This window comes from Chelmon rostratus, chromosome 5 (assembly GCF_017976325.1).
Source record: "Chelmon rostratus isolate fCheRos1 chromosome 5, fCheRos1.pri, whole genome shotgun sequence".
In the NCBI taxonomy this organism is placed as follows: domain Eukaryota; kingdom Metazoa; phylum Chordata; class Actinopteri; order Chaetodontiformes; family Chaetodontidae; genus Chelmon; species Chelmon rostratus.
Window position 1 is genome coordinate 17,421,182 of NC_055662.1, and position 12,361 is coordinate 17,433,542.

General features: G+C 39.5%; 1 protein-coding gene across 1 annotated transcript in view; it reads right to left on the reverse strand.

Annotated features, from left to right (window-relative positions):
• The window catches only part of ipo11 (importin 11), a 120,583-nt gene that overhangs the window by 37,112 nt on the left and 71,110 nt on the right, over nucleotides 1-12,361 (reverse strand). Inside the window, exon 23 of the mRNA XM_041936765.1 lies at nucleotides 14-93. Within this exon, the coding sequence (XP_041792699.1) occupies nucleotides 14-93 (80 nt within the window). The remainder of the gene's footprint in view (nucleotides 1-13; nucleotides 94-12,361) is intronic.

A 12,361-nucleotide genomic window follows, 5' to 3' on the forward strand; every position in this document is an offset into this window, starting at 1 on the left:
TTGTGTGTCTCACCTGCAGGAAGTCTGTGGCAGACAAGTATATATAGGCATTCACGATCTGGAAGCAGGTGCGCATGTTCTCGGAGCTCAACTCTGGAACAGAACATCAAATGTTACACTTCACCAAATAGGAGAAAAGGTATGAATTGATGGATGCGGGCAGGGACAGAAAAAAAGCCAGCAGAAAGGAAGCACAACGGCACTGGTTTATAAATGATCCCAATTTGGAATGCATTGCATACTGGATGGATGGTCTTATTGGCTTTGTTCACTGAGAATCATCATTAAACACATTTACTTTTGGAAATGTTCAGTGTTTACAGTTTGCGGTTGAAGAAAAAAAACCCTAATTTCATTGCCAGTGACTCATAACTGCATAAAAATAACACATGAACAGTAACTGGGGAGGGAGGGTATTTTTAACAGACACTGTACACCAAATGCTCTTTAATATTAGTGCAGAACAAACTAAGCTTTGGGAATGAGGCATTTCAAACCAAGAAAATAACTGAATGAAGAAGTCCAGGAAAAAGGTTGTGGTACCCATTTTATTTTTCCACATGAGATGATAAGGTCACAGAATACTATTATGGTGTACAATCACTTTAACCAGAGGAATTGTTACGTCCATGAAAATACCATCAAGGACAAACGTTTCTTTACTCTGTAGCAGGTGCTTCTAACTATTATTAAAACAACCACTTGAGGGCATCTAGTTTTGCGCTCACATGCTGAAAGGAAATTCAACAGGCACAAAAAAGAAACAACACTGATGGTGATTTTAAAAAAAATGTGACTAATGTATACTGTAGCAATAGTTTCACAAGTGGGCGCTTATCCGCCAGCAATAATGAGAGGTCGTGAGGATCTATTAACAAAAACTACGAGCTAAATTAACGCGCATGCTGTTGCTTCTGGAACATCGTTATCCCAGCATTAAATAATCTCCATTTGTCTCTGATGTTTGTCTGACCTTTGCTGTCGAAGTTCACGTTAACAAAGACAGAGTGAAGCCTAACATTACAGTGCTGGATGAAATCTGCGGATTTGTTACATATATATATCCGTTATTCCGACTTGAAAAACAGTTTTTTAAAAAAAACACAAAAACCAATTTATACGTAATCAGCTGGGGTAAAGAGGTTATTACTCATGAGGCTACATTCAAACAGGATTAAAATGGAACTATAATTTAGGGATAAAGTAAAAGTAGAGACATAAACTCAAGGGGACAACAATGGTAGCAACAAAAGAAGCTGGGCTATTTTATCATCATAAAAGAGGGGATACGCTCCAACAAGCTCAGCAAGGGTAACCTCCCAAACAATTCACTTTGAGAAAAAGAAGAAGAAGAAGAAGAAAAATGACAAAAAGTTGACCATGAGGCATTCTGTACAGATATGGTAATGCAACAAGAAGGAAAGATAGCCTCAAGGTAACATTACCGAGCACATTAACACTTTGGACTATTTGCAGATAATTATACACTGGAGGCTGGAGTGAATTGACTTTTGGCCGGTAAATGTGTGTATATGCTACAGTCTGAAGCCAATGTATCACCAAGGCTCTAATTGTAAATCGTCTCTTGATCCATGAAACAGAGAGAAAACAACCCTCTCCGACACTATCAGTTGTACAATAGGTTTGGAGTTATGATCAGACGTGGACACTGAGCCAATGAAATGCCACTCAGAAATATAAGAGCTGGGTTTTGATGCAAATGTAGTGCAACTTCTAACTGAATTTCTAGAAAATCTGCAAAAGAAAATACAGATGAATGTTTTTTTTTCCATCCACTACTGTTGCTATTGCTATATTGCTAAATGCTATTATTAGAAGGTGGTTCAGTGAGATAAGCAGCAGGTGACGTCAATTCTCCGGTCGGAAAACCATTATACCATCGTAGAAGAAGAGGGTGCAACAAGATGACGTATTAAAAGAGCACCAGTTGCACCTCAAACAGTGACAGAAAGGCAGAAAACACAATGGAGATATGACCTTTGTTTGTTTCGTGTACAAGGAAGGTTAGATCAAAAAATGTGAATGTCTGTCTATCAAGCTGGCATTGGGGTGGATGATGTTGTCATCTACCTCCTGCACAGATCCCTCTCTCACCTGGAAAAGGCGGAGAGCACTGTGAGAATTATGGGCTTTTTTAATGTATTTCCTGCACCTTCAACACCATACAGACCATACTTCTGAGGGGACAAGTTGGAGTGCACAGGGGTGGACCACCACCACACAGCATGGATCATAGACTACCTCACCAACTGACCACAGCTTGTGAGACTACATGACAAGTGAGTTCAAAATGGTCGTCCACAGCAGGGGGAGCTCACAGGGAACGTCTGCCTCATCATATATGTGGAGGACAGGGAGAACAGCGAATTGACATATGGATTTGTGGATTGTTGTCAGCGGAACCACCTACAGATCAATGCAGGAAAAAAACAAATAGCTGGTGGTGGTCTGGGTGCAAACAATCTCCTTCTACACCAGCGCACACCCAGGGAATGACATTGAGACAGTGAAATCTTGCAAGTACCTGAGTGTTCACCTGAAGAGAACTGGACAGGAATGGACTGCACTGACAACGCAAACGCACTATATAAGAAAGGCCGGAGCAGAGTGTATCTGCTAAGAAGGTCTTGTGGGGTGCAGGGGGCACTTCTGAGGACATTTTTTTTTTACTCTGGTGGCACCATCCATCTTCTATTGAGTGGTCTGCCGGGGCAGCGGCATCTAAGCTGCTGACAGGAAGAGACTGAACAGATGCAAACAAGGTGAGCACTGTCCTGGGATGCCACCTCGACACTTTGGAGGTGGTGGGAGAAAGGAGAATGATGGTGAAGCTAGCCGGTGGGAGAACATGTCCCACCAATGCTGCAACCTCTGGGGCTGAAAAATGAGCTAACGGAAGTGCCAAGAACCGCAGTTCCTTGAATGGCCACTTGAGGCTGGCTCCAAAAGCGAGTCAATAAAACGGTCAACTTTACAGCAGAAATACACACGCGTTAAGCTTGGTACAAAAAAAACAGTTTTGGTTTCTAACTTATTTACACCAAAAAAGGGATCGTGACAAGAACAGAAAACACGACAAAGCAAAGGAGTTTTAAACGACAACTAACATTTACTCAGTTGGATATACGTGTGACAGTAACATAAGCTGACATGGTAAGAGAAGGTCAACTACAATAGCCTCTGTGTGGCACAGGGAAATATACATACAGAGACAAACACTTACACATTAGACACACAGACAGGTGCAAGGTGAGGGAGAAAAGAGAAAGACCTGAGACAGTTCCTTAGGAGGACGGACAGACGGGAACTAAACATTCATGCACGCCTGCACGTCAACACCCCCAGTCACCCACACAGCATCTTTACATACACCGAGACTAACATAAGCATGAATCGTTTGAGAGTAATACTGGCTGACAGTGTAGCTGACTCTTACACCAAGAATAGTTGTTTACTTCGTATAAGTTGACAGGGAAGCCAATTCTAATGCCCAGGATAGCATTGCATGCACAGAGGGGCCAGATATTGTGGATACATAGGCCTAGGAACACAGCCATATATAAAATGCTATTTAAAGATGAGGGTTTTTTTTTTACTTTTTGCAATCATTTTGTCTTTTAAAAAGGTTCGGGGCCCACAGAAGGAGTCCCAAGATCTCAGGGGTGACGAGATGACTAAAGAAATAAGATGAAAAATACAAGCAAATTTATACTTTTTTTTGTTGTGATAAACTAGATATTCTTTAAATAAAACACTACAGGAAGGAAAGATCGCTGTTTGGTTGAGTGCTCATGATTCATGACTAAAAAAAGGCAAGCAAGGGTTGGGAATAATTGGTTTAAAGTCAACCAAGGTAACAAATTTGTTAAAACAGAAGCGCTTTACAAAACAAAACAAGGCATTAACTAAAGCTGGTATCTTGGGTACGATTTGCTGACATGAGTCTAAAAATCAGTGCTGCAGAAAGAATGATTTTCACACATTGTTCTTTTACATTATTTACTTAAACATTAATAACAGTAAACAATTCCCTCATGTCCACTACAGAATTTCTTAATAAAAACAGCAGTAGAAAAACATGGACATGCAACAAATAGCTCATTGACCAATGCATACTTGGATGATCTTTTACATGAAATTCTGTAATCAGAGACCTGAAACCCCCAACGCATTAGTTTTATCAGTCAATGCACTGCTCCTTTGTGGCTCCTCTTATTGTTCTATAGTTCAGGAGCTTACATGCATACATTGCAGTATCTTAGGGGGATTGTTACATGTTATTTTCAACCATACCATCTCTTTCAAAAGCTAAAGTTTAGAACGAACTTTCTGAATCTGACTTTCACAAAGCACTTAAACCTCATGAAAACTTCTTAGAAACACAGCGTGTCCTCATCAAGGTTTGCACTGGAGCTGATCAGAAGCCACTGGAGAGTAGCAATAGAGGAGGTCCAGTCTGACCATGCTGGTTCATACAGGTGATATTAACGCTGATGTATGCAATATGTTTTCTCTTGCCATCTGCCAGCCACAGTAAGGTAATGATGATAATGTATGCTGCCATCTGTTATCGGTGCAGGCTCATTATGTATTCCAGGGGTCTATTTAGTCAGCATATTAGCCTTTTTTAATATTCAACACGAGAAACATACTACGGCGCACGTTGATCACAAGAAGCGTGTGGGGATGTGAGTGCAGATCAACAGAAGACAATGATTGCTTTCAAAAGACAGTGCAAAAACAGGAGTAAGCAGAAACAACAAAAAATGTCAAAAAAGTCAAAGCGACATCAAATGTGCAGAAATGCAATTGTTCTGCTGTTTCCACTCTAGTTTTGAGCACCATGCTATAGCATGGGTACTGAGACACAGAGCATCAAGAAAACTCTACAACAAATGCTCTCTGTGGTCAGGCCAGGCCATTCATTTTTCTTAAGAATAAAGCAAAGGCGACAGATTGCTTAACAGTGGGTGAACAAGGACACACAGTGCCATCGGACAAGGAAAGCACGACAGGGCCGCAGTGCTGCAGAGGAGGTGGATGAATGATCATGGTTCTCTGTTGTGTCTGCACACATTGAAATGGCTCCTAATGACCATTAAGGGGTAGATGTGAAGAAAGAGTGCAACTTTTTTTCTTAAACCTTACTTACAAGCTGCCTAATCAGCACCAATATTGCATTTACATTTTTTCCTCTCTCACTTAATATCTCAAGAGGCATCTACCAAGCTGCCTTGTTGAAAGTAGACTTTGTTTACTGTAAAATGAAGAAAATGAAAAAGAAAAAAAAATCCACTTAAAGCAGGAAATGACATGTTTTCAGCGTTTCGTCACATCCATTTAGATGAAAATTTGTTTAGACTGTATGACTATATGGCACAATCCTAACAAAAATCAACATTTGGGATCTACTGTGCATATAAGTGGATACCTTTGCAGTTGTATGAGTACTTTGAGAGGCTGTTAGTGACATTTTGATGCTGTTTTGCTATGTAAGCAGATATTCCATCAACTTTATTGTTCTGTGCTCCAATTGTCACTTCAACTGACACTGCAGTCGAGTAAGTGATAGAAAAATTTGTAACTTTAGGGCGGAAAATTTATATTTAATAGAGGGTGCAACCTCAATACTGCAGCTCAAGTCAACAGCGGTGTTCATGTATTCACTGACACAAACATTCTTCTCCTGTGCTCAAGACAATGTACTCAATATATTCAAACTCACTCAACAGGGACTGAAATCCTACATGGGACCTGACTGTAAATATGGTTTCTATTTCCAGTTAAATGACACTTTCATCACTAAAACACATCCACACTGAAACACACCATTAAAAAACAGCAATTTAATACAAACCGAATACAGAAGAATTCCAAAGCAACCACTGTAAAACACAAATGGTTGTGTACCTCTCTGCCAGTAGATTACCATTAATCTACATACAATAAATATAACATGGACATATTGTTTACACTGATCACAGCTCTTCATGTGTTTTTAATATGATTTCAGAAATAAAATCAGAAAAACAGAATAAAAATAACAAAATGTATAGTTCAGATTTAAAACAAGCTTCAAAGTAATTTGTGTTGAGGCAAGTCTCACGTCTTCAGATCCTCAAGTACGGGAGCTAAAAGCAGACGTTGGCTACAGCATGAATAACCTGAGTAGCTCATTCATATTGTAATGAAACTCTGCCCTGATCAAGACTGTGTATATTACATGAACTGAGGTGGCGTCTTTAAACCGCTGGTGGCTTCCAGCTGGTAGCACACTGTATACCTGAACAGCTCTCAGAGCAACCCGCCAGCGACAGCTTATCAGCATATCATCGCTTTGAGACGAGATGCCACCAATAGGACTCCACAAACCCAGATTGACAAAATGTGGAAGGGGTCGTTTGTGAGTTAGCTACAAGCCAGCACTCCACGCAGAGATAGAAGGTGACTGCAGTTCAGACAGCAGGGAAACTGTATGAGTCTGTACTGACAAACAGGACAAAAAGTTATATCTTGAATAGAATGAAAAAAAATTCAGCCTAGAAGTGACTGGTGCTGTTATATGAAGAAAAGCATTTTTCTGTTACATACTATACTGCAGCAGCTACAGTCACGTTGAGAAGACTATAGGGCTCGACCACGACTGATCTTTCCCAAGAGGATGATGAAAGAAAAACATGTAAAAATCCTGAAGAGTTGGATGAGGATGATGGTTATAGTAAAAATCAGTGACATCAAAAATAAAAAAAAGCAAAATCTTTTTTTTGTTGTTGGTTGGCAAAATGTGTGCTACACCTGAATATGTGCTACAGGCTAGTGCTGCCCTAGTTTTTAAGAGTCTTTTGTGTATTATTTCATTTGATTTCTCACCTGCTTTTTTCATGATTTACACACTTTTTACTCATATTTTTTCTTTCTACAAATGATATTGCAAGTGTCATTGGTTCATCATTCATCATTTGACAGCCTGGTTATTATTCCACTTCTCTGGCTGAGGGCTTACATCTCGAATATGGTAATGTTTACTAATAATGGCATGTCTACTGTAAAGAGAACCATTTGAAGAAACTTTTAGTTGTTTTCTATGCATATTTAAAAGGATGATGAGCAATGTAGTAGATATGTAGGACAGTACTTAACAGTCCAGCTGATATAAACATTTTTTTTTTCATTTTTGTGTATCAGTCGGGGGAAAAAAGCCTTCATCCTTTATACACACTACAATGAAAGCAATACACGCACAGTGTGTAAAACACCAGTCTGCATGCATACACAAACACACTAATTTGCCAGACTGACCTTCAAGTAAGTGACAATTTTTCAGAGGTTAAACATGATGGCAATTCCAAGAAGGCCAAATATAAATGGAAAGAGAGTAAAGGTATAAGCAAGCTTTTACTATACTTATACTATACTATACTCTCTCTACATGGCATGACGTATAATAGACCAGCAGGGCATGTTTAACGACTGTTAATCAAGTGGGGAATACTGCAACTGCAGTAACTGAACTCGCCAACCTTTGGACAGAGATTCATATATCAACCCTCTATCCAAAACACAGAATCATGTCATTTCAGACAGCGTAAGTCTAACGTAAACACGGATCTTAGAGCATGCTGTTCTCCGCTCTGTGCCCTGGAAATATTGTCAACCACTTTATCACATTGAGTGAGGGAACACAATTATACTCAAAACTACGTAATCTTCTATCTGCAAGTTACATACACTGTACTTGCTTTTATTCCAGCAGAAAGAAGAGAGGTAAATACATGTCTTTGACCACTTTCCAATCTCTGGCCCTTCATAACACTGCCACCACAAGCACTGTCATGCCTTGCTGATAAGTTGTACACATACCGTAGCAATATCCTCTGAAGGAGAGTTTTGTATGAACAGCAATACAAGAGAAGGGAGCGGTACAAGAATTCATATAAAGAGGAAAAATGAATTGAATTCTCGTTCTGGGATTGAGGTAGGTCAGGCAGCTCAGAGCACTGAGGCCTGGACTCGATAAGACTTTCATCTTCTCCTCCCCTCACTATTGCAAATGGACCCGAGGCTCCCCAAGTGTCCATGTATGAATGCAAACATCCTGACAGAATAACACTGCATCTGGCTATTGGGAGAAAATTCACTTCCAATTCCACACAGCATCCCCATACTTTTTCAGTGTGACACTAATACGGCCGGGACAATAGGGATTTACTGCGACTCAACTCAACTTCTTCTTTTTCTGCAGCAATGTGACATCCTGATAAAAGGTAGTCTTTCCATTGCTGGTGCAAAGGCCTTACATGGCTCTCCATTTTGACTGGTTTCTCAGTTAATTATTGTAAATAAACTGCAATAATACAATTAATGACACATTTAGATCATACAGTTGTCCAATTCTCTCTTCATGCCAACTGAAATGAGCAAAATCATTTTCCTAAAATACATGCAATTAGTGTTCAGAAATCTGAAAACAAATACAGCCACAAGCAGCAATTCTAGGTTCAAGCCCTTTTTCATTCAACAGAAGAAAGCAGCTCAATCAGCCAAAATTAAAGCCGCAAGCAGCAACGAGCGGCTTTCAAGAGATAGTGCAGGATGTGTCCAGTGAGTTTAATCAGGATTGCTCAAAGGCATCTTGACTAATGAGCAAAGATGTGATAGGCCACACCCACTGGCACAAATCAATATGGCACTTCAGATTTTGGTTAATATTTATCCCAGAGCATAAATGCTAAATTGGTGAAAATCTGTGCACTGGGGTTTTGAGTGACATCTTTTTGGTGGTTGGGGGGTCCCCTGTGGGTTGGGCTCAAAACACTTGGGTAGACCTGTTCCCGAACACAGCTTTAAAATAGTCAGACTAATAATGATTGGACAAATCGTTAATGAGTTCCCCCTTCGCTCCACCCCTTGCTCATTTATGATGATAGAAATGTGTATCTTTGTACTGCAATGCTGTGTACATGTACAGGTATGTGTATTGAGCTGTGTCAATGTGCTTTAATTTCAAGTCAATCTGCCTTACAGTGTGAGGGGCGTGGCCTTTTCAAAATGTTTTTGGTCTTAATTACAGCACCACCATCTGGCCAATTGGGCTCATATTTCTTCGGAAGCACTGGAACATCGTTTCCAGTTATTGGGCCAGGTTTCATGTTTCTAACGCAGCTCACAGCAACTGGCTGTGTGGCAGAAAACAAACAAACAAACAAAACACAAAATGATGATAATAATAATAATAATAATAACAATAATAATAATAACAATAATAATAATAATAAATAGGCACAAACACACTTTGGGGCTTGAACCCTAAAAACTGCACTCCATTACAACCACTCTGCCATAACGCTACTTTTGTTATGAACTCAATTATGGTCAATTTTTACTGTGACATTTAGAGAAGTGTTAAATGGATTCTGGTCATTTTCAGGCTTTACTTGGATTTGGATAGGACTGAATTACATTTAAAAGTATTTTAATATTTTGTTCTCCAATACATGTTAACAGCCATTGGCAAAATATTAGTAACCCCTCGTTGTGAATATTGGTCTAAAACAGAAGAAGCTGTTTTGCCAAATCAGTGCAATAAAAGCAATTACATTTTCACAGAGACACAGCAAGTGAGGACACAACTGCCCTACACACACACACACACACACATACACACACACACCATCATTCGCTCTAATCAAATAGTCACAAAAACAGCTGCTAAAGCACTGATTAAGCTTTAGTCAGTACATCCTTCATAGCCCTCGGCAAATGCTGCACAATCCGCTTCGGTTATCAACATTAACAGGAAAATGAGCCTCACATCTGACTGTGATAAGAGCCTCTGACGTGCCTCTAACGGCTGCTGGGGACACAGCTAAAATTTTGGTCATCACCCACCACAATGTTTACTTTATGGTATCTGATGGAGTTGACAATATTTGCTGTGGGAGTAAAGTTAACAGATACCAAAGAAGAGGTGCCAAAATCTGTACTGATGCTACAAGGACAGCCAGCGTTTATTGGGAACATTCAAGTCAGCCAGCTACAAACCATTTGAGTTGAGTAAAGCTCTGAGTTTGGAGGTTTAACAGCCATAAAATGCAAAAATGTATAAAAGGAAATGGAAAAATGTCTATTCTTATTTTTATTGTTATTTTCTAATTCAAGACCTGAAAATGAAGAAAACTTTCGGAGAACACCCTCTGGAGCCACGTTATTAAAGCTAGACTCCTTAAAGACTTTTATAAGAGTAAAAAAGTACCCCTGTAGCTCTATGGAGACTGTTTACTTTGCCAGCTTTTACTGTACACTAAGGATTCACTGCAAAAACATTAAAAACAACATGGCCAACAGGAGCAACAGCTATAGGTACAAGATGAGAAGCAAACTCCCTTTAAGCCTCGAGTGACTAAGCCTTTGGAAAGTCGTGGGTGAGTAATCGCGCTCGAGAGAAGCGAGACAAGGTCAGCAAGGGACTCGATGAAGTGGCAAAAATCAACTTAATAGGGAGACCCCCATGTATGAGATGACAGCAGTGATTAGAAAGCAGAAACCTCACAGTGCCCAGGAAAAATCTGAAATCCCTCTTTAGTTGATGCAACAGCAGCTCAAGGTTGAAGAGGGTAAATAAATCTAGAGACTGTTAGGAAATATTAGTATACTCTAATACAAAATAAATACAAAATTACAAGAAATAAACTGCCATGAATATCATGTAATCTCAGATTACAAATTATTTTTGTGTTTCTTCCATCCCTCTATAAATATGGCCTAATATGTCCAACATCTGGGACAGCTGTAATCAGTCCTTACTTCTAGTTGAGAATCCTGTTATAAAAAGGTTGTCCTCTGACTGACGGATGTCCAGATTGATCCATGGAGCACTTAGCAGGGCAGTTCACTGCAAGACCACAGTCTGAGGAATAATACTGATTTTCCACAGAACATTCACAAGCAAGAGATAAAGCTGAGAGCTCTCTCAGTACAGTATCATTGACCTTTGTGGGATGATCTGACCAAGCTCTGGCTGCACCAGTAATTGCTAACTGATGGGATGTTCATTAAGCAATGTTTGCACGGTCCATTTTTGTCCTGTTATTACTTTAAAGCTTCAGCTTCAAGGTCATGCTGCAATTGCCTACTCTCATTTCTTTACCTTCAACTGTAGAAAGCCAGGCTGCTGGTATGAAATGATTAATCGAAAATGAATCACCAACTGTTTGGCTAACTATTAGTCATTAAAGTCAGGAAAAAATCTGACACATGTACTGGTTACATCTTAAATGTGAGGATTTACAGATTTTTTTTCAGTTTTACATCAAAGTTAACTGGTTTTCTTTGAAATTAGCACTGTTGGCGAGACAAAAGACAAACGTCCTGCCAATCTCTCAGTTGTTATATCACAAAATAAAGGCTAGAGAAAAAATCATTAAAATCGATCGTGTCTCGTTTAAAACTTTGTTAAAACTTAATCATTTGCACTAATCAAATGCAGGAAATTCTGTGCTCTTCAGCACAATTGGAAAGCCTTGAATGACCTTGCCGAGACCTACAGTCACATGACAACAATTCAACGAAAAGTGAAGTGAACTGCAGGAGGAGGAGCAAGCAGCCAGGGGGAGGGAACAGGAGAGATCACTTGTACAGACTGGATAGGTTTTATTTTTCTAATGTTGGTCAGACTTGTGTATATATGGATTATTTTCCATTTTTATAAAAAAAAATTATGATTTATGGAATTATCACTATGTTATACTGTACAAAAGACATTTTTGAGTTCTCCCTACTTCAAGCGATGATTGTGCTGTTTCCACAGAGGTGCAGGATTTATAGATTACAGTGAAAAACAAGCCTGCAGTGACTAAAAATGTGATCAGAGCAAAATCGAGGGTTAACAAAAAACACATCAGCTTATAATAATGAAGGCTCAAGGCTAATAATAGAGACAGACTTTCATTACTAATCTCATTGTTTTATGACAACATTTTAATCAAACTTTATTAAGAACCACCCCATGTTTTCTGATGTTTTCCTGTTGTGTTAATTTGTTGATGCTGCTCTTTGCTTTTAAAGCAAACTCAACATTTCCTCCATCTGTTTCAGATTAGGGCCCTCGAGCGCTTCAGCAACCATTACGCCTTCCTTTTCCCTGGAAGACTGTTTCTCAACATTGAGAGGAAACAGCAAAGTAATTCAAAATGGCATTGTAATTGATGAATACTTTAGCTCTATCACTAGCTCACACTAACCGATGTGATGCCAACAAGGAGAAAAACTCTCCATCATCGCTAGTCAGTGCACAGCATTCAGCTAAAATGTGTCCTAGTTCAGAGTTTGGTGGCGGTGATAC